The following is a 23,916-nucleotide window of genomic DNA, read 5'->3' on the forward strand; positions in this document are numbered from 1 at the left end:
TGGTTTGCCTTCCCCACAACATTTTCTATGTGTTCTTTCCAATTTAAGTTGTTTGTAATTGTAATTCCTAGATATTTAGTTGAATTTATGGCCTTTAGACATGACTGATTTATTGTGTAACTGAAGTTTAACGGGTTCTTTTTAGCACTCATGTGGATGACCCCACACTTCTCATTTATTTAGGGTCGATTGCCAATTTTTGCACCATACAGATATCTTTTCTAAATCGCTTTGAAATTTGTTTTGATCTCCTGATGACTACTGGATGATAAATGACAGCATCTTCTGCAAACAACCTATGAAGGCTGCTCAGACTGTCTCCTAAATCATTTGCATAGATAAGGAACAACAGAGAGTCTATAACACTATCTTATGGAATGCCAGAAATCACTTCTGTTTTACTCAATGATTTTCCATCAGTTACTATGAACTGCGATCTCTCTGACAGGAAACCACAAATCCAGCCACATAACTGAGATGATATTCTATAAGCACACAGTTTCACTACAATCCACTTGTGTGGTGCAGTGTCAAAAGTATTTAAGAAATCTAAAAATATGGAATCAATTTGAAATCCCTTGTCAGTAGCACTCAACACTTTGTGTGTGTAAAGAGCTAGTTGTGTTTCACAAGAACAATGTTTTCTAAATCCGTGTTGACCGTGTGTCAATAGACCGTTCTCCTTGAGGTAATTCATAATGTTCGAATATATGTTTGGAAATCCTGCTGCATATTGATGTTAATGATAGGGGCCTGTAATTTAGTGGCATACTCCTATTATCTTTCCTGAATATTGGTGTGACCTATGCAACTTTCCAGACTTTGGTACGGATGTTTCATCTAGTGAGCAGTTGTATATCATTCTTAAGTGTGGAGCTATTGTTATCAGCATACACTGAAAGCCCAGGTAGGTCTTGTGTCAGGAAATGTGCATCTGCTATGGCTGTCATGTACTTTTGGCAGGAACATAGGCCCCATAGCCGGGTCATCAGTCATACCACACAAGACAATCACTGAGAACCTAACCTGGAATCTTGTTTCCCTAGTCTCATGTGGGGTTCTCCATTGCCCATTATGAGAACTGCGTGTGTCCATCATACCACTGTGATTAAATGTAGCCTCATCTGCAAATAAAATCTAGTGCACTACATCTCTGCATACAGCCAACCATTCACAAAATTGTAGTCTCCTTCCTGAGTCAAACCCTCTGAATGTAACGTATGCCACATTCATGGTAGTATAATACTGAGCTGATGGCTAATGCGCCATGTACTGATGGTGGGACTCTGTAGTGCCATTGCAATAATGTCTACCCTTTCTTCAGCTGGCTGGATGGCTGCACATTCTGATACATGTACATGGAGTATTGCTCAGGATTCACATAATATGTGAAAAACACTGTGAAATATGCTCATGCAGGCAGTTCATCAGTCAGGAAAAGTCTCTGGTGTTCTGTCACAGCTGCACGGACACCACCATTACAGTACCCATACACAAATGACATGTCTGTGTCTTTTGCATGGGTGAATGTATACGACTTATTGGTATTCATGGGCACAATGGACTTGCTCAGTTAAGCAACACTCGAGCACGACACACACATGGCGTCACGACTGCTTGTTGATACAACTGATGATTGCACACTGAGTACACTTGCAGCTGTTGCTTTGGTGCAACATCACAGTGCTGCCATATCTCGGAGAACCCTCACACCTCCCGTAGGATGGATATGTCATCTGTCCCACCATTAGTCTGTCCACCACAGCACCTACACAGTATTTCAGTAACTAATATTCACACCTGTTTTCATATTCATTCACAGATTTGTGTACCCCCTCAGCCCACTCCAGTTCTGTTACAATTGAAAATCGGACACATGTTCATAGGACTTCATCGGTTATTTTCACTTTTTGAATTACCCCACAAATTATGTGATATTCCTCCTGAATCACACTGTATTTTTGATAATATCATGTAATGTGAATTCTTTGTTATGCTTTAATATCATTAATCTTAAACACTATAAATTCTTCACTTGATGATGTTTGGCTATTGGTGTATTGAAGTGTGTGTATATTTTAATGTTTATTGCAATTATTGTATTATTTTAGAAATGAAAAAGGGGCTCTAATTTTATTGATAGTCTCGATTACCACTTCCCTTAGATTCTGTGGAGTGCAACTTCTTGTGCAAAATATTTATTGTATAATGTTTTTGTCTGGTGCCCTCATCTGTGAAGGTCCCCTTATTTAGAAACAGCACATCTAATTTAATGTAGTTAACAATGAAACATACAGTGCAAGAGAAAAGCCTTTGGATGATCATAAGTTTTTTGCCCCTCTAAATTTGCAATATTTGTTTTATAAGGTTTTATTATTACTCCAAAAAGTTATGAACACAAAACATTTACTGCATGTAGTAGTAGTAGTAGTTGTTGTTGCTTTGACAGTTCTTTGGTGTTTTATGGGACATATATGTGTTTCTGAAATGTAAAATGTTTCTCCTTTTCTTTGTTGGCAGAAAGAAAAGTAAAAGATATTTTGCCAATTGAAAAGAGTGTGGATTTGTCTGTACCACAGTTGCCGCCGTGGGAACGCTACTTCACCAAAAGAATAGTTGGAGATATCTGTCTGCTGATACATTCCAACCGCATTGCAGTGGTGACACTTCTTCCCACTCACCCTGTTATTGCAAACAGCAAGTCAGTTGTCTCAGTGGATTTTGCCAAACGGGCTGATAATTCTGTCCGTGGGAAAGGAAAGAGGGGTGCTCAGGCACTCAATGTAGATTCAGCACTTTGCGAACTCTTGTGCAGTGATGACACCAAATATATAATACGTGCATGTATTGGAGGAAAGTTGATCGAAGTTAATTTTCGTCTGATGAAACAGCCACAGCTTCTCACTAAGCGGCCTCAGGCAGAAGGATATATAGCAATAATGTTACCATATGAACCACGTAAACAGAAGGAGAAACCAGTATGTGAGACTCTCATAGACGCGGAAGTTGACTAGTTGCTGATTGCTTGACATGTCTTACTGGCTGTGATGTATGTGTGGTTTCAGGGAGAGGTAACTTTTTCAGTTTTAATTTAACGTTATTTGTACTTGTGCAGACAGGAAAACAGTTTTTTTACAATAAGCCTGTGATAAATAAATAAATAAGACTTTTACACCTTTTTTTGATTAAATTGTTATTTCTTTATACTTGAAATTAAGTTATTTACTGTATTTAATGTTTTGTTCAAACCATTCCATGCCATCACTTTGTGATAACAATTGTCTTCCAAAAAACCCATTGGAATAATTAAGTGCAGTAAGTTCTTTGTTACTTGAATTAAAGCTGTCCCAGAGACTAGCATAAGAAAACTTACCACGGTGATAAAATAAACTGTTTGCAGAACATTTGTGTCTTTTTTTCCCAACAAACAGTTTGTTTTTGTATTTATGTTAACTTGACATTTGGTTTGTATCTCTGTTTTCAATTGATGGATTGTGGCTATTCTTTGTGCTAAACAAAACACACAAAATAGGAGGATGATACAGTCATTATTCAGTGTTCTAAGTGGTGAAACAAATACTGAGAATAATATGGGAAAAATACAAAAAATTGAAGTAGCAACTAATTTAATAAATGAAAGAAAACGTGGTATAGTGTTGGAAATCTGATTTGTAATTCAGGTTCATAGAGTATGAGAAAAGAAAAACTGTTGCGCACTTAAATTGAGCCATGATGGACTGGTCAAAGATTCAATCTCCTTCGCCCAATCTCTGCTACAATGAATATCTCATTTTGCTACCAACCCCTGAGCCCAAAACCTACTGAAAGCTATCAGTGAATCTTGCATCTTCCTGTCCATACTTCAATCTGTCTGTGTCCTACTGCCACTCAACCATGTGCTGGTTAACAAATTCATCCATTACAAACTAAGTAGTAAGAACTGCAACTGTAAATTAAAATGGAAAACAATTCTCTTTTTAGTGGCAAGCATTGCCGATTTCTTGCAGCAACACGTGAGTTGGTCTAGAGATTAGGTTGTGTTGTAAGCTCAGGAAGAATAATATGAGTCATACATTGTGACACTGGTAATATTGTAAGCTTCTAAGTGCACAACATGATGTGACTGATATACAGTGAGAATAACACATTAGGGAGTGTACTTACAATACATCCCTTGATCCCACAGTCCTATTCTCAATTGGCTGTTGTCCGTGTCTCACACCCAGCTCCACCCCTGTTCCCATGCCTCCTAGTTCACTGCAATAATTGGTGCTCTCAGTGGTTTCCCTCTTTCTTCTATCAACTCCTCCCTCCCCCCCCCCTCCCCTTTCTGCCCTACAGCCGCCAAACCCACTGTAACAGTGTATAGTCTGCCACATGCAACTGTACCAATGTGGCCTCACTGTTGCAACTTTTCTGCCATGCTCCCTTGCAGCCTCTCCCTCCCAGCCATAAGCTTCCTTTGCCTCCGCCTGTTCCTTCCACTCACCACATCCTGGCTCCACTTGTCTGTTCTATCGAACACAACCTTTCACTCCAGCTGGGCTGCAGCACTAGGAAAATTTAGTTAGTCAGCAAGTGTAGCCATGTGTATCTTTGTTAGCCATCTCTGAAGGCGGACATCGTACAGAATCTGTGCAATATTTCCAGTCTTTTCTTTATGTGCCTATCGACTACTCAAAGCTCCAACTTTATGGTATAAAACTATCTTTTTGCAAACTTTTCTATGCATATTTATCAAATTTTAATTTTGTAGGCAGATTTAATAAAAATGAAGCACAGCAAAACTGTCGAGTGAGGTTTAATACAAGAATTACACGTCTTAAATGTTTAACAAAGAACATTATGACTTTCAGTGCTTTAGCATGTATTGGACTTTCATTTGAATTAGCATAAGAGAAAAACACCTAATACTTACGTAAAGTTCTCTTTCAGTTGTCTTACGACACCAGATTACTCGAGCAATGTAGCTGGTGACCAACGACAGAGTATATGATTTTTTATACGAGGATTCACTGTATGTGAACAGAGTGTAGCTGTCTATGAGCACAATGACTAACAACGCCTCTAATATTAATCAGCCACAGAAGGCTTATTCATGAATTCTTATTTATTTACACAGCAGGTCGTATCAACTGACTCTTGGGAACAGCAATAGTACTGGCTGGAGGGTCAAGTAAATTACGTACCCCTCCATCGTTTTACTTACTCCCTCTACAGCTGTGTGCTGCCCAAGACCTAAGTTAGCAGAAAACAACAAAAATTGGAAGCATTCAGTCAAGTAGCATATTTGCTTCAGCACTCGAGATCCCACAATATCGCAACGAAGTAGCAGGAAGAACTCCGTTGTTGATCATGACTGAACTGTGTAGGTGGCAGCTGTGTGAATCAGTCGCACTGCTGTCACATAAACTATGGTAATGACAGCTGCTTGTTTGACAACAACTGGATAATAAGTTCTTTCTGTATTTTTTGCTAATTGGTGGTGGGTGAGTGTGCATTTCCTTGCACGTGAGTTGTGTGGCTGCAGGCTTGGATGGTGTTGCCTGCCATGGAAGGGAACAGAAATCTTCTTAGCAGCTGCTTTGCGGAGAGACCTGAGCAGGTAGTGTAAAGTCATGTCAGGGAGGAAGGGGACAGTCGCCAGGGACCTGAAATGCATTGTTCCGGCCTGTCATGTGTAGAGCTAGCTAGGCGACTTCATGGTGAGGTGACACAACAGGGAGGCTTTTAGGAAGCTGAACACTAAACTCGCTGGAGAAAAAAGTGTGGATGTGGCTGCAGCTGGCCATGCGTCATCAGGTCTGGTGCATTGATCTCTATTAGCCAGGGCCTGGATGAGAGGCTAGAATGTTGAACGAATGTAATGAAGTCTCCTGCACAGAGCTTGTGACTTCAGTGTCTTCAACATGGGTGGCGTTAATTTTGATAGTGAGAGATGATATTTTTTTAATGATTGGATCTGTGAAGAAACATGTACTTTTTGGTGGGAAGTTGTGTAAGAGGGAAATCTACTCATTGGTTGGAATCAAATGCCTAATATTGCTATTGTTACATGAACCGAGATGGTGCTGATATATTGAAAAGAGGGGAGAGGACGGAGACTTTTAGGATAAGGAATAGTAGTCAGTGGAGTTGCTGTAAGGAGAAGCAGTTGTCAGATCTGGGTGTGGCGGAGACATAGTTGTGAGGTGACAAGTGCTTTTGTGCAGTACCTAAGGGTTGCGTGTTTCTTTACGGGACAATTACTGTTATTTGGACAGGTGTACTTTTATTCCGGTGGGAACACCACTATTTGAACATTGTGTCTGTAATTGATAGTGAATGTGAAAGCCAGTATTGCACTGATGCATTGTGAACAAGCAAGGTAGGAATAGAGAGTCCCTCGGCACGATCGTGAATTCTTATTAGAAAGGGAGTATGCAAGTCCGTGGTGCAAGTCAGTACATTGCAACGGGCTGCATCTCACCAGGTTTGGCGGCGCTGCAGTGGTGGGTAAGGCTTCATCAGCAGCATCTTGCAGTCAGCAAATTATGATAAAGTGATGCAGCTCCATACTAATTTGTTAATGTGAGGAATTTATGGACACCATCAAGCAGGTGACTTGCTCCAGCTCTGGCATTACATTCTGTGAGAGAGTCTATATCTTTGATCTAATGCGTTCAATCAGTAATCCAAATGGCAGTTAGGCGACAGTCACTGACCCAAATGGCAGTTAGATGACGGTTGTGTGATAGTTGGCCAATTTATGGTTGAACAGTTTGAGTAAATCAGGTCCTTATAGAGACACATGCAGTTAAAATCCATTTTGTCCACATTGATAAGAATTACCTGTGAATCTACTTGTTTTTTTAATGAAGACTGTGTGAAATAAATGTTTTAGTTGAATTCAGCAATCTGTTGTGCATGAGAGGATGCAGTTACTTATATTATGGAATACTTTGTTGCGATATGACTTAAGTCAAGTAAAATTTCTCTAACAGTGAATGGGCATTTCTGGTTAATATTCTGGAGACTTTTGAGTTGAGAAAAACTGTTCATGTGGTAGAGTTTTTTGACTAATCATTATATACACTGGAGCATAGTTTAAATCACTCAATAAAACAACCACAAGAATTTTAATTGAAAGTGTGGACAATGTTTTCCAATTTATAGTATGGTTAGAGATCACAGCAGTTGCCACATTGAATGTCATTTAGCATCATCCATGACTTTGCACACACAATAAATTGGGGTTGAGTCAATATGTAAAAGAGCAATTTTTTGAGTGGTTGGACATATATTTAACAAACATTGACAGTATAAGGTGAGTATATAGTTCACTATTTTACCATTTACAGTGGACCTTGCCAGAAGAAGAAATAACTACTAGAATACAAGTAAGTGACAAAATCAAATAATCATTAGCATCATCTCTCTTTCTGTTATTCTGGAAACTTAAATTCACATCTTTGAAATAACCAATAACTTCCACTAATATTCTTTCCACCATTGCTTACAAATAGCAGTCTTCACTACTAGTTTGGCCAACACTCCTATGGATTCATTTATATGGTATCTTCTAATACTGAAATCATAATAGCTCAGTTCAAAATGTTCAAATGTGTGTGGATTTCTAATGGACCAAACTGCTCAAGTCATTGGTCCCTAGACTTACTCACTACTTATACTAACTTATGCTAAGAACAACACACACACACCCAAGCCTGAGGGAGGACTCGAACCTCCAGCGGGAGGGGCCACACAGTCCATGACATGGCACCTCAAACCACGTGGCCACTCTGCGCGGCAATAATTCAGTCTATTTAAAGGAGTTCACATACTGTTCCTCACATTGTCCAACTGAATCACTCGATTGAGCAGTCTCAGTCTTTTATGCAGTCCCACAAGAGTATATTATTGATAACATCGCCATTGAACACAAGCTGGGCCACTTTGCCTTCCAAACCACAGGAAGCAGTGTTATGCAGCAGAATGCACATCAGTTCCACTCAGCTCCCATATTCAGGTCTGTCTGACAACTAACTAACGACTCCTTTGCTAGAAGTCCCACCTGCCTGCCTCACGCAGCTCAATGCGACACTGACTGTCCCAGCCACTGTTGAGCGCAGTTCTCGCTTCTGTCTTGGGATAGGGCTAGTGTCCACCACAGGTTACTTGACGCCAAAGATGTGCTGACTGATGGCAAAAGGGAAGGGCTAGAATAGAAGGCTTTGGCATGATACAGACAGGAAAAAGTGGTGAGCTAGACAGAAGCCAGGAATATGGATGGTAGATGGCTGAAGGAAGATTTTTCTTCTGGATTTCAAAAAATAGAAGGAGACATCAAAGGCAAACTAATGGAAGGTTGGTAGATGGATGGCAATAGAGTACATACAGGAGCAAAAGAGGTTCATACCATTGAAAATCACAGTGCGTAGAAATATCCAGAGGAGGCTTTAATCTGGCAGTGGATGTAAAATAGATGATGGCGATGATCTGTTTTATGTTAGATTCTACAATAATAGTGATTATGTTTGTCTGCAGGCTTTTGTGGCCATTGTCACTAAAATTAAAATCTTCTCGGTTGTTAGTATTTTCTTCTAAAATAATCGACATTTCGACCCCTCTGCTGGGATCTTCTTCAGAAAGTTACTGTGTCCACTACTGCTAGAACACTGTCGGAGACCAGTGTTGCATTCTCTTATAAAGAGAAATTTTCCTGCATTTGTGCTGGAGAAGTGGAGAATCAGTCAAAATTCTCGTGGCTATTTTCGGTGGGCCATTGTCATAGGCTAATGTTGTCGCACTGATGCAGAAGAGGGGTGTTATTGACTGAACTCTTATGGATACTATTGGTGGCCCAAGCAGTGAGACAAAGAGACAGAGAGAGAGAGAGAGAGAGAGAGAGAGAGAGTGTGTGTGTGTGTGTGTGTGTGTGTGTGTGTGTGTGTGCACATTTTGTTAATGCGGGTTGCAGGGCCAAACCTATTATTCTCCTTTGATTGACAGGTACTTAACCTATTGTTCTGCTAAAAGGATCCATCCTTTTGATTGAAGGGGCCTGAACCTATTGTTCCCCCATCCCCTCCCCCTCCCCCCACCCCTCAGGAAACCTCCACCCTCGCTGCTAAAGGTACACTTTCAGGTCTGAGTTATTGGAATAGCCCCTCTCACTCAATCGATTTGACTGACTACTTAATTAAATTGATCAATTAATTAACCTCTCCCCCTCTGGTTAACCCCCTCCCTCCCACTCAACCTCCCAGAAATGGTGGGAAAAAGATTCTGTTGATTGGTCATTTGGAGGGAATTCAATTGTAGTGTACAGAATATTGTTTAAACAATTTAGACAATGAATAGAATATTGTGTGGTTGAAACTTCCTGGCAGGTTAAAACTGTGTGCCAGACTGAGACTCGAACTCGGGACCTTTGCCTTTCGCAGGCAAGTGCTCTACCGACTGAGCTACTCAAGCATGACTCATGCCCTGTCCTCACAGCTTTACTTCTGCCAGTACCTCGTCTTCTACCTTCCAAACTTTACAGACGCTCTCCTGCAAACCTAGCAGAACTAACACTCCTGAAACAAAGGATATTGCGGAGACATGCCTTAGCCACAGCCTGGGGGATATTTCTAGAATGAATTTTCACTCTACAGCGGAGTGTGCGCTAATATGAAACTTCCTGGCAGATTAAAACTGTGTGCCGGACTGAGAGTCGAACTCGTGACCTTTGCCTTTCGCGGGCAAGTGCTCTACGGACTGAGCTACCCAAGCACGACTCACGCCGCGTCCTCACAGCTTTACTTCTGCCAGTACCTCGTCTCCTACCTTCCAAACTTTACAGAAGCTCTCCTGCGTACCTTGCAGAAATAGCACCCCTGAAAGAAAGGATATTGCGGAGACATGGCTTAACTACAGCCTGGGGGATGTTTCTAGAATGAATTTTCACTCTACAGCGGAGTGTGTGCTGATATGAAACTTCCTGACAGATTAAAACTGTGTGCTGGACCGAGACTCGAACTCGGGACCTTTGCCTTTCGCGGGCAAGTGCTCTACGGACTGAGCTACCCAAGCACGACTCACGCCTCGTCCTCACAGCTTTACTTCTGCCAGTACCTCGTCTCCTACCTTCCAAACTTTACAGAAGCTCTCCTGCGAACCTTGCAGAAATAGCACTCCTGAAAGAAAGGATATTGCGGAGACATGGCTTAGACACAGCCTGGGGGATGTTTCTAGAATTAATTTTCACTCTACAGCGGAGTGTGCGCTAATATGAAACTTCCTGGCAGATTAAAACTGTGTGCTGGACCGAGACTCGAACTCGTGACCTTTGCCTTTCGCGGGCAAGTGCTCTACCGACAGAGCTACCCAAGCACATTTGGAAGCTAGGACACGAGGTACTGGCAGAAGTAAGGCTGTGAGGACGGGGCGTGATTCGTGCTTGGGTAGCTCAGTCGGTAGAGCACTTGCCCACGAAAGGCAAAGTTCCCAAGTTCGAGTCTCGGTCCGGCACACAGTTTTAATCTGCCAGGAAGTTTCATATCAGCGCACACTCCGCTGTAGAGTGAAAATTCATTATTGTGTGGTTATTTATGGCAGAGTATGGAATTAGTTTATTTATTTAGTTGAAGAATTTGTCCGGAAATCGATTGCTGTGTATGGAATATTGTTTAAACAATTTAGACAATGCGTGGAATATTGTTTATTTAAACAATTTACTGGATCCAAGGCACTGTATGGAATATAGTCTATTTATTTATTTAAAGAATTTTTCGGGAAACAGACCACCACCCCCACGACCCCATCCCCGTCCCCATCGCCCCCTCCCCTCTCCCCCTCACATCCCCTACCTGGCTCTGTGGTGGAGAGGAAGCATCTCACGAAGGGAAATTCAAGGGTATATACTTTTATAAAAAAAATCAGTTTGCTGGGCTTGAATTTTTCTTGTTCATCATTCTCCGCTGTTTGGAAAGATACATGTCTTGTGAGAAGTAATTACATTGAATGCATTTTTTTTTATTCCGATTGGACAAGGTTTACCATCATGAAACACACATCACATGTAATTACACAGTTAAAAATCTTTCAGCCGCGAAGCACACACTACCTGCTCTCCCCTCTCCACTGAACCGCACAGGACGCTACCGCACACGTTCCCACGAGTTGGGATGCACCAGCAGCCCCTGCTAAGTGACGATACGGACGTCAGCTTCTGAACCATGCACAGGTGTCAGTTCGGGTCCCACAATGATGATATTGCGGCATCCCTTTGATACATGATACCTGAGACAGACCTGTCGAAATACGTGTTCACCTAAGGCACTGTTGCTGGTGTGATGACGCATAGCTGTGGGTCCAGCGCTGAGAGAGAGATGTTTGCATACTGGGTCACCGTCAGTAAGATATTTGCGTAGTGGTTCACCCTCGCAGGTGCAGCTAAAAGGTTCTTAATGTTATACTGACGTCACGTGTCGCCCTATAGAAATCTGTTCCAATGCTTCCCAGAATAGCACAGGCTGCATTGTGCCTAGAGTTCCTAATGGGACAGCCCACCCACTGCATATCAGTTCCTTCCCAGAAATCGTGAAGTGTCGCAGAAATAGTTAACGGTCGCTTTTGTAGGAGCTTTCGTGATGTCTCAGCTTGTCTGAATGGAAATTCTTGTCCTAACAGGACCTGTTCGCAAAAATAGCCTCGAATAACATTGAATACATTCTTCCTGATGATTCTATCCATCACTGAATTTACCCATCAAACTTCTGATGCTGCTAGTGTGGGATCACCGTCCACCATTGTTTTCTGCAGATGAGACTTTCAGTGGCAGAACTATTTTGAACAGATCGTCATATTGCACTGACAGTTAAACCGCACAGAAATGGTCTACAGATTATCAAATACATCCCACGTACTCACTGTGCCGCAGTGCAGCGCCGACGGAGTAAATTGCCGCCATAAATACATCTACATCTACGGCCCAAGATCACAGTGCGTAAGCGCGTGTTAGCCAGAGAGAGGCCAGCCGACCATGGCTGACACCTCACGCCAGTTCAACAGCTATCAATGCGCAAACATTCGTCATATTGAATCTTACACGCGACACACGATGTCCAGAAGGCGACTCAACACAAACTGGGTATTAGTTCACTATTTACTTGTCCAGGGGGAACCACAAGCCAAACCATCAGAATATGGGAGCTTTCTCTGTCTCTCTGAACTGTTGTACAAAGGATGGGCAAGAGCCAGCTCAGAACAAAGGCATCCGCTGAAATGCTGTTTCCGGCCCCGATCTGTGTGCATGCTGCTACGCTTTCTACGACCGTCTCCAGACTCACAAGAATGTTGGGAACCAGGAACATATTTATCAGTGTAACTACAATTAAACAGGATTGCTGCTGCAGTCTGACAGTGCTGGAAATATCTCCTCATGACGGCCGTGGTTCTGGAACAAATCTCAATATCTATAGTGCACATAATTTTCAACATAAAAAAAATTATTTCTTTCCCTTTATTTTTCTCTGAACATAAACATAAGCCACACTAACTTCAAACTGCGACATATACACATTTCAGGCAAACACTGCAGTTATCGTTTATATGTGTACAGTGCCCGAAAAAATTACAGTATACCCACACTCACACGAGCTACGTGTCTCGATTTTCTTCAGTCCTAGGAAAGTATCTGACATTTAAGTTCTCCAGTCAGTGTTTCCGGAAGGCACTGCATCCTGACAAGACTCTCTCAAATAAGTGTTATAAAGCACAGGCGTCCGGCACTGTGTGATAATGAACAACGCTCCTGCGGACAAAAGGGTTGGAAAGACACTACTGATAGAGGTCGGTTTGCTGTAATCGATGTTACTGTCAATATTCCAACAAGGAAAATGGTAGGATATGCTTAGGGCTACTGAAGAGGAGACGTTTAGAGGCAGTGGTAGGGCCCGTCCTGTTTTTACACTATAGCATGTCCAGTTGAGTCCCTTCATTGCTATATTTTAGGAGCTGTTTACAAAATGAATCTATCATCCCTTACATCACCATGTCAAATCTATCCTTCCCTTACGACTAGACATACGTACTTTTTTTTGCGTCATTGGTATTTTGATTAGTTCCCACAAATGTCTGGTGACATGTGGGAACATAAGCCACAGTACCTTTACGTTCAAAAAGCAGTGTAACATTTCTGACTACCAGTTATAGGTGTATAAAGAAAATTATGATACCTCCACACTTGCAACAGCTGGATGTCATTTTCATACTGCAGAAAAGCATCCTACTATCACATACTTGTCAAAGAATAAAAGATGTAATTACAAGTTAAAAAAGTCCTAGTATCTTTCCAGTTTATCGATTTCACCAATTCCACAAAATCTTTTCGTATTTTCGATACTTGTAACTCCAGCTAACACGCAGTGGCGTCTTTTATATACAGTATTCAGACTGCCAAGATGGTGTCTGTGTCAGCAGATTCCATGCATAGTGACCACCACCCAGATCACATAAATTTCCCCGGACTAAGAAATCATTGTGAGTGCAATATATACTACGTCCATTCAGAATTAGTTTTCAAGGGGTGAGCAGATAGGTGGTGAAACTGTGAAACTGTTGTAGTCTAAGCACATTTTTAAGTTCCTGTTGCTAAGCACTGTATCTGTTTAGCACTTTGGAGCAGGGAGAGGATCACAGTGAGATGGATCTGTTGTTGCAGGTGGCAAAACTGAGTTTGTTACAGGAAAACAAAAGAGACTGTTAGAGCATTATACCAAGATTTCATTTGTTACATGTGTGAGAAACAGTGACCTGTTTATATCCTGTAACATCTGTGTGCGGGAGCTGAATTTTGAAAAAGGAGTGCCATGTCATGCAGAAACCTCCCATAGAAATGCAAAAAATGCTTTAGTCCAAGCGCACAATAGGCTTTTGTTTGTCCCCTTTAGAGCATCAGCTGTATGTAACTGAATAATCACTATGAGTCTGTCGTCATTCAGTCTATTCAACTTAAAGTGTGTGCAGATGTTTGTGAATAAGGTATTACCGTAGTTCTAAGGAGTGGTAGCGAGTGTAGTGTGCAAAGTATGGTCATGCTTTAGTTACCACTATGAAAGGGGGATGGTGACTGCACAACTCTGCTTGTTCAGCAACAGAGCTGTACCCACACATTAGAAAAAATATTCTAGGGCTCTTACTTCCTCAATATGTTGCGAAAATTAACCCTGAGGACTACGGATTCAGCAGGAAAAGAGAATGTTACTGCGTACAGCATGTCTGAGCGGCTGAAATCAAATGTGTGTAATGTGATATCAAATTTTTATATGAAACTGATAAAGAGTCCTCCTTATGTTAATGATTTTGATTACTACATGTTCCCTACACAACTTGTATCATTACTATGTGATATATATTGATATATATTTTACTTGCCACCTCACACATTTAAAAGTACTATGACTCAAATGCACGATACCACACTGATGGACCGCCATCAATTAAGGTGGATTGTAATGGGTGTATAGCTGAAAAGATCAATAATAATATCTGTTCTGTAGCCAAGTAAGATGCTAATACGTTTTTAATGACCTACTTCTTTACTTCATGGTTTCTATGGTGATGAGCACAGACAGATAATATTTAAAGATATGGCATACACAGAAGATGCAGGAATGATAGTGACATTCTAAGCAAACATTGCATTCAAGTATGTGATGTGTGCTAAGACAAGGAAGTGTGCAAAGTGGTTAATACTGGAATTCACTGTGATGATCCTGGCATACCCTATAAAGATATGGTGACAGCACTTCAATTATTCATCCATTATATACGTGAAGGTTAAGAAAAAGATCTCACGGATGGGTCGAATCTTTAAATTTGCTACTATTCAAGACCTGGAATCCTGTGAGTGTCCTTCTCTCCATTGACTTAAGAAGAAGAAGAAGAAGATATATGAAAATAGTGTTGCTGTGTCTAAAGAAGAAAAGTAGAAGAAGATATCTGGAAATAGTGTTGCTGTGTCTGTTTATGAAAATGTAAAATTACTTTTAAGTTGGATGAAAAGTAAAGGAAATTTTACCCTACAAAATCTGTGTTCCTTTTTTTTTCTTATCCCTGTTACCGCTTTGACAGAGTACAGTTTTAACCACATGCTATGTCTGTGGTTTTCTTCAAGCACAGGAGATAAAATTTTAGACATGTCAGCTATATATCTTGGGAAGCAGACACAGTCACATGCCTCGTGCACGATAGGCGTAATTTCATGCAACCATTCTATATATTTTGTTATGTTCCATTTTAAACTTCATCTCCTTAATATCACTCGTCTTCAGCAAAACTAATGTCATTTGTGACCTGCACAGGCTTTGTTAAAAATAGTGACCGAGGGCTGTTTTTCTTTCAATTGTATCTCTGCATTAGTTTTTAGTTTAGACTTAAAAAAAAAAAAATTCCTACCAGCATTACTGTTGTAGCATGTAAGTTAAAAGTATTTCTGCAGTGAATAGCAGAGTCAGTTTATAACTCAGGAATACTATATTGTACCTCAAAAACTACATTGTACCTCAAGAACTATATTGTATTTGTGTGAACTGAATAAATGAACAAAATAAAATCTGTCAGCATACGTCTTTGTTATTGATATTTACAAAAACCCATATCCCCCATTGCAGTATGTATGTATATGTATATATAATATACATGCATACATACTTTGTTATTGATATTTACAAAAACCTAATCCCCCATTGCAGTATATATACATATACATACATACTGCAGTGGGGGATATGGTTTTTTGTAAATATCAATAACAAAGACGTATGGTGACAGATTTTATTTTGTTCATTTATTCAGTTCACACAAATACAATATAGTTCTTGAGGTACAATGTAGTTTTTGAGGTACAATATAGTATTCTTGAGGTATAAACTGACTCTGCTATTTCAATGCAGAAATACTTTTAACTTACATGCTACAACAGTAATGCTGGTCGGAATTTTTTTTTTTTTTTGTAAATCTAAACTAAAAACTAATGCAGAGATACAATTGAAAGAAAAACAGCCCTCGGTCACTATTTTTATCAAATTAACCCGGTTTCAACATTGCTAGGAGTGTCTTCCTCAGAATTTAAATCAGAAAATGGTCTGTATTCTATAACATGGTCGAATTCATTCAAACATGGGCAGTTGAAAACAGCAGCTAAGTTATCAATGTGCTGTCATACCGTTAAACATCGTCATGTCTATAAAATCAATAAACCATTCTTTCAATCAATCAATCCAAACTGTTTAATGTTTCCGAAGCTGCAAAAAAGGATGACGTGGGACATAACATAATCATCAGAAATTGTAAAGTCATTCTTAGCCCCCGACGCTATTAACCAAATACACAGTGATGCTTTTTCTGTTTTTTTAATGTATGTATAGCTGCAGTTGTTCGCTACTAAAAGCAGCATTTCCTCCAATATTTTACTTTTCTAAGCTTAAGAGAAGTAGCCCGTTTTGCCCCGAGTCCTCTGTCCCAAATTAAGTCCACTTTTAGTATGAAAAAAGTGTTCTGGTTTGTCAGGCAGAAATTAGGGCAGCCCTAGATGCATAGAAAGCTGAATGTAAAGTTTTCGTGAAATCTTCCAGATTGTGCTTTACTCAGCTAAATGATACTTAATATCTGCTCTTTCCCTCTTCCGCAAACAAATATAGCACTCACAAATTACACATTCTACTTCACATTCACGCCTCCCTCATTTTATGAAGAACCATTCGTCTGAATATTTTTCTTGGAATGAACACTTCCACTTCGGCGCTTTGAGTTCACTTGAAGCAATCAAACACCTTATTAACAATTTAAGCGCGATACTACTCAGAGAAACAGGGAATCACGTTGCTGTAAACCTCAAACTAAAGTGACGTAAGGGACACTGATGGTGGTCCATCAGGCTGGTATCGCGCATTCGAGTCATAGTGCTTAAAGCGGGGCTCATACTTTGAAATGCGAGAGGTGGCAAGTAAAATATATATCACGTAATAATGGCACAAGTTGTGTAGGGAACATGTAGTAGGCTTGATCTAAAGCATTCACGTGACGAGGACTCTGTCAGTTTCATATAAACATCCGAGAGCACATTAGACACATTTCTTAATTTCAGCCACTCAGACACGCTGTAAGCAGTAATATTCTCTGTTCCCGGCGAATCCATAGTCCTCAAGGTTAAATGTCGCAACATATTGAGGAAGTAAGAGCGCTAGAATATTTTTTCTAATGTGTAGTTGCAGGTCTGTTGCTGAACAAGCAGAGTTGCGCAGTTACTATCCCCCTTTAATAGCGATAACTAAAGCATGACCATACTTTGCACACTATGCTCACTACCACTCAGAACTATGGTAATACCTATTTCACAAACATCCTGCACACCATTGAAATTGAATAAAATGAATGACGACAGACTCATAGTGATTATTCAGATACACACAGTTGATGCACTGAAGGGGACAAACAAAAGTCTATTGTGCACTTGGAATAAGCGTTTTTTGCATTTTTATGGGACGTTTCTGCATAACATGGTACACCTTTTTGAAAATTCAGCTCCCGCACACACATGTTACAGGATATAAACAGGTCACCGTTTCTCGAACAAGTAACAAGAGAAATCTTTGTATAATGCTCTAACAGTCTCTTTTGTTTTTTCGTAACAAACTCAATTTTGCCAGCTGCAACAATAGATCCGTCTCGCAGTGATCCTCTTCCTGCTCCAAAGTGCTAAACAGGTACGGTACTTAGCAATAGAAACTTAAAATGTGCTTACGGTACAACAGTTTAGCGGTGTCTCCACCTATCTACTCGCCCCGTGAAAACTAACGCCGAATGGACGTAGTATATATTGCACTCACAATGATTTCTTCGTCAGGGGAAATTTATGCGATCTTGGTGGTGGTCGCTATGCATGGAACGTACTGACACAAACCTCGTCTTGGCGGTCTGAATACTGTATATCAGGGCTTCCCAATCTTTTCAGCTGGTGGACCCCTTCTTCAGTCGAAAATCCCTGGCGGACCCCTCGTCAGTCAAGAGTACAGTAACTTTAAATTTCAGAGCGAAACCCATGGGAACTGAAAGCTTCTTAATGCACGTGCCATGTTCCCAATGCGTCTAGCATTCAAGAAACAATATCATTAACACACGGCTTTATGAGATTTTCTGCAGTGGTATGAGCTTTGCCTGTTTTTGCCACTCGATAACTAACCAAGAAAGAAGCTTTTAATGAATTTTTATTAATTGTTTTTGCATGAGTTTTCATGCAATGCTGAGAAGCAGCTAGTTCAGCACACTTCCTTTTGAAAAAATCAATGTCTTTAGCCTGGAAATCCGTGTGAGTACCTTCAAAATGACGGTGCAATTTAACTGGAACCATTGGACTGTTCGGAAGGACTCGCGCACAAATTATACACTGAGCTTTACTCTTCTTTGTCTCCATAAAGCCCATTTCTAAATAGCTTTCGCTGTACTTACGCTTCTTGGTTATTCCATTTCCACAGGATATTGCAACCAATGGAGTACTTGCAGCGTTTTCACATAATAAATCCGACTGTGGAGCTTCTTCGACAAAGCTCGCTCCGCGTATGCGTAAAAGGTTTCAGGGCATCTAGCGCCGTGAGTCGGCGCACAAATCACCCCCGTATTGTTGCGAAACAGTCGATCAGAGAAGCCGCATTCTCCTGCACTAAAGTGTGTATTCGTTCTCACTTAGGAACCGCAAAGGCTGCTTGGGAATACGACCTGAAGTAAAAGTACACATGTTTTTCACACGAAAAAAAAAAAATGATGAATTTCATTTTTACATTTTTATTCGATAATTTTACTCATTATCTTATACATTTGGTGAAATGCGGCCGCGGACCCCCTAGAAAGAGCCGGCGGACCCTTAAGGGGTCCGCGGACCAGACGTTGCGAAGCCCTGCTGTATATGGAAGACGTCACTGTGTGTTGTCCGGATTTACAAGTATAGAAAATACGAAAAAGTTTTGTGGAAGTTTTGTAATTATATCATTTATTAATTGACAAGTATGTGATGACGGGAGGCTTTACTGCAGTGTGAAAACGACACCCAGCTGCTGCAAGTGTGGTGGTATCAATTTTCTTTATATACCTATAACTGATAGTCATAAATGTTGTGCTGCTGCTTGAACATAAAGGTACTGTGGCTTATGTTCCCACGTGTCACCAGACGTTTGTGGGAACTAATCAAGCTACTAATCACGTAAAAAAAAAAAAAAACGTATGTGTAGTTGTAAGGGAAGGATAGATTTGATGTGGTGACATAAGGGATGATATATTCATTTTGTAAACAGCTTTACAATATAGCAATGCAGGGAATCAACTGGACATCACAAGACGGGCAGTACGGCTGTAACAAAACGTCTCGTCATCGGTCGCCCTAAGCGTATCCTCAAGTTCTCCTTGCTACAATATCAACACTGACATTGATTACAGTATACCAACCTGTATCAGTGATGTCTTTCCAGCCCCTTCATCCACAGGAGCATTGTTCATTATCACAAAGTGCCGGACACCTGGGCTTTACAACACTTATTTGAGAGAGTCTTAGCAGGGTGCAGCGCCTTCCGGAAGCACTGACTAGAGAACTTAAATGTCAGATACTTTCCTAGGACTGAAGAAAATCGAGACACGTAGCTCGTGTGAGTGTGGGTATACTGTAATTTTTTCGGGCACTGTACACATATAAACGATAACTGCAGTGTTTGCCTGAAATGTGTATATGTCGCAGTGTGAAGTTAGTGTGGCTTATGTTTATGTTCAGAGAAAAATAAAGAGAAAGAAATAATTTTTTTATGTTGAAAATTATGTGCACTATAGATATTGAGATTTGTTCCAGAACCACGGCCGTCATGAGGAGACATTTCCAGCACTGTCAGACTGCAGCAGCAATCCTGTTTAATTGTAGTTACACTGATAAATATGTTCCTGGTTCCCAACATTCTTGTGAGTCTGGAGACGGTCGTAGAAAGCGTAGCAGCATGCACACAGATCGGGGCCGGAAACAGCATTTCAGCGGATGCCTTTGTTCTGAGCTGGCTCTTGCCCATCCTTTGTACAACAGTTCAGAGAGACAGAGAAAGCTCCCATATTCTGATGGTTTGGCTTGTGGTTCCCCCTGGACAAGTAAATAGTGAACTAATACCCAGTTTGTGTTGAGTCGCCTTCTGGACATCGTGTGTCGCGTGTAAGATTCAATATGACGAATGTTTGCGCATTGATAGCTGTTGAACTGGCGTGAGGTGTCAGCCATGGTCGGCTGGCCTCTCTCTGGCTAACACGCGCTTACGCACTGTGATCTTGGGCCGTAGATGTAGATGTACGATGATCCCACACTAGCAGCATCAGAAGTTTGATGGGTAAATTCAGTGATTGATAGAATCATCAGGAAGAATGTATTCAATGTTATTCGAGGCTATTTTTGCGAACAGGTCCTGTTAGGACAAGAATTTCCATTCAGACAAGCTGAGACATCACGAAAGCTCCTACAAAAGCGACCGTTAACTATTTCTGCGACACTTCACGATTTCTGGGAAGGAACTGATATGCAGTGGGTGGGCTGTCCCATTAGGAACGCTAGGCACAATGCAGCCTGTGCTATTCTGGGAAGCATTGGAACAGATTTCTATAGGGCGACATGTGACGTCAGTATAACATTAAGAACCTTTTAGCTGCACCTGCGAGGGTGAACCACTACGCCAATATCTTACTGACGGTGACCCAGTATGCAAACATCTCTCTCTCAGCGCTGGACCCACAGCTATGCGTCGTCACACCAGCAACAGTGCCTTAGGTGAACACGTATTTCGACAGGTCTTTCTCAGGTATCATGTATCAAAGGGATGCCGCAATATCATCATTGTGGGACCCGAACTGAGACCTGTGCATGGTTCAGAAGCTGACGTCCGTATCGTCACTTAGCAGGGGTTGCTGGTGCATCCCAACTCGTGGGAACGTGTGCGGTAGCGTCCTGTGCGGTTCAGTGGAGAGGGGAGAGCAGGCAGTGTGTGCTTCGCGGCTGAAAGATTTTTAACTGTGTAATTACATGTGATGTGTGTTTCATGATGGTAAACCTTGTCCAATCGGAATAAAAAAAAATGCATTCAATGTAATTACTTCTCACAAAACATGTATCTTTCCAAACAGCAGAGAATGGTGAGCAAGAAAAATTCAAGCCCAGCAAAGTGATTTTTTTTATAAAAGTATATACCCTTGAATTTCCCTTCGTGAGATGCTTCCTCTCCACCACAGAGCCAGGTAGGGGATGTGAGGGGGAGAGTGGAGGGGGCGATGGGGATGGGGATGGGCTCGTGGGGGTGGTGGTCTGTTTCCTGAAAAATTCTTTAAATAAATAAATAGACTATATTCCATACAGTGCCTTGGATCCAGTAAATTGTTTAAATAAACAATATTCCACACATTGTCTAAATTGTTTAAACAATATTCGAAACACTGCAATCGGATTCCCTCCAAATTACCGATCAAGTGAGTCTTTTTCCTTTCAATTTCTGGGAGGAGAGTGGGAGGTGAGGGGGTTTACCAGAGGGGCAGAAGTTCATTAATTCATCAATTTAATTAAGTAGACAATAAAATTGGGGGGCTGTTCCAATAACCTCAGACCTGAAAGAGTACCTGTAGCAGCGAGGGGAGAGGTTTCCTGAGGGGTGGGTGGAGTGGAAGGATGGGGGTAACAATAGGTTTAGGATCTATCAATCAAATGGAAGGATCCTTATAGCAGAACAATAGGTTAAGGACCTGTCAATCAAAGGAGAACAATAGGTTTGCCCCTGAGTGCATACCTGCCCCTGATGTAGGCAACCTGGACTAACAAAATCTGCTCGCTCCCACTACAGGCCCATCGTTGTTGAATAGAAAAGCACTATTCCAGACTTACACTGGAGAAATTTTATTGGTTGAAATTGCTCCTACTGCTGTTGGTTGGCCATCATCATGGGCTAGATGCGAAACGGACTGCCCAAGGGAGGGGGAATGTTTACCCAAAATACTATCGCCCGTCGTGGTGACTTGCAGCCTGTTGTTTGTTTTCTGGCATACCGCGGCCGCATATTTATTTCCTAGATGGCGGGCGGTCCACTACGTCCGAAGCCTATAGCCATCCTCTTTGTTGGAATTACAAGCATTCTTGGAAATTTCAACCGCTTCTCGGACCTTCCTTCTATAAATGTTGGTTTCTTTAGCCAGCACACGTACGGTATTAAAATCTATGTCTGAGCCACAGTTCTCATGATGTTCTGCACTCCGATTTTACACTTTCTGCTAGCCGCGTGTGCCGTTCGTGTTCCGTAAAGCGTTCTTCAACAGTTCTTCCCCTTTCGCCTATATGTACTTTGCCACAGCCACATGTCATTTGATAGACGCCTACATTGTGGACGCAATCAGGTGCATCCGTTTTCCATCGGAAAAAAATCTTTTATTTTGTTTTGACTAAAGAAAGATGCCTGGATACCATTTTTCTTTAAAATTCTGCTTGTGCAGTCAGTGACCCCAGAAACGAACGGTAACCTAACAGATTGAGAAGGCCGGTCCTTGTCATTCTTTTTAGTGTGATTCACATTCCGCCTAGAAGTCCTGTCGATTGAGAAACTATTATAGCCATTCGCCTTCATTGCCCTCTTTAAAAAATCCAACTCTGACTCGAGGTTGCCGTCATTGGTGATACGGAAGGCACGTGAAGACAGACTGTTGAGCATTGCTTGCTTCTGGACTGGGCAGTGGTGCGAAGTGGCGTCTAAATACCTGCTTGTGTTGGTCGGCTGTCTATGCACTGTGTGACCTAGAGTGTTATCTGATCTTCTGTATACCAACACATCTAGGAACGGGAGACCGACCTCACTCTCAAGCTCCAAGGTACTATGATTTTGGGGTGAATTCCATTTAAGAAATTGTGAAACACACGAAGTTGTTTTTCGTTATGTGGCCATATAACAAATGTATCGTCCACATAGCGAAGCCAACAAGAAGACTTCAGAGTAGCACAACATAATGCCTGTTGCTCGAAAGGTTCAATAAAAATGTAAGTTGCAACTGGCGATATGGGTGAACCCATATCAAGGCCGTCAGACTGTTCGTAGAATTGACTATTGTATTTAAAATACCTCGAACGAAGACATAATTCGATTAAGTCACAAACACCTGAAGAAACTTTCTCCATTATGATCTTCGTTGTATCTGATACTGGGACGTTAGTAAATAACGATGTCACATCGAAGCTAAAAAAGATTGTCACCTGTAGATATTTTCACCGCGCGTATAATTTCTAAAAAATGTTTAGAATCTTTGACAAAGAAACGCCGATTATTTTAGAAGGAAATATGACGTGGGATAACAATCCAGATTTTATCTTTAGTAGTGGTTATCTTTTTTAAAAAGGTAGAGTGGTCATTAAATTATCTTTGAATTCATTTCGTTTTTATTCCTCAGAAAGTTTCATGTTCAGGGAATAAATTACCCCTCAAGTTGGGAACAAGTGTCTCTGACCGATGTTTGTGAATTAATTATCCGACCATGACACTGTGCAGCGAACTGCAACCTGCCGTAGACTATTTTCACATAAGCCATGTCACGCTCAGCAGTGTTATTTCCCGATGAAAGTCGTGTCTCGCTCAGGAGCTATGTAACTAGGGACATGAGAGTCCGTATAAATATGTGAAATTTGGTGCCGCCCACCCCCTCCTCCTCTCTCCCCCGCCCAAGATAACTTTCTAGGAAGAGAAACAACACAACGACTTTGAAAGTTTGCCCCTTGAGGTTTGCAACCTTGGTGACCACCCGCCTGGCCGGGCGATAACTACGTTTTTTTTTATGATGAATGTGTTACGTATCGTAATTCACAAAATTTTTCTGGTGTAGGGAAAATCAGCATTATGTTCAATATTA

At 41.2% G+C, this 23,916-nt stretch overlaps 1 protein-coding gene across 3 annotated transcripts in view; it reads left to right on the top strand.

Moving 5' to 3' along the window:
* LOC126412697 (protein Abitram) overlaps window positions 1-3,393 on the top strand; it is a 38,317-nt gene extending 34,924 nt beyond the window's left edge. For 2 of the 3 annotated variants that reach the window (XM_050082413.1, XM_050082411.1), the window contains exon 3: window positions 2,521-3,393. In XM_050082413.1, the coding sequence (XP_049938370.1) occupies window positions 2,521-3,014 (494 nt within the window). In that variant the 3' untranslated portion in view covers window positions 3,015-3,393. The remainder of the gene's footprint in view (window positions 1-2,520) is intronic. The other variant, XM_050082412.1, reaches the window with a different exon arrangement.
* The last annotated feature ends 20,523 nt before the right edge of the window (window positions 3,394-23,916 follow it).

Source organism: Schistocerca serialis, chromosome 7 (assembly GCF_023864345.2).
Source record: "Schistocerca serialis cubense isolate TAMUIC-IGC-003099 chromosome 7, iqSchSeri2.2, whole genome shotgun sequence".
Taxonomy (NCBI): domain Eukaryota; kingdom Metazoa; phylum Arthropoda; class Insecta; order Orthoptera; family Acrididae; genus Schistocerca; species Schistocerca serialis.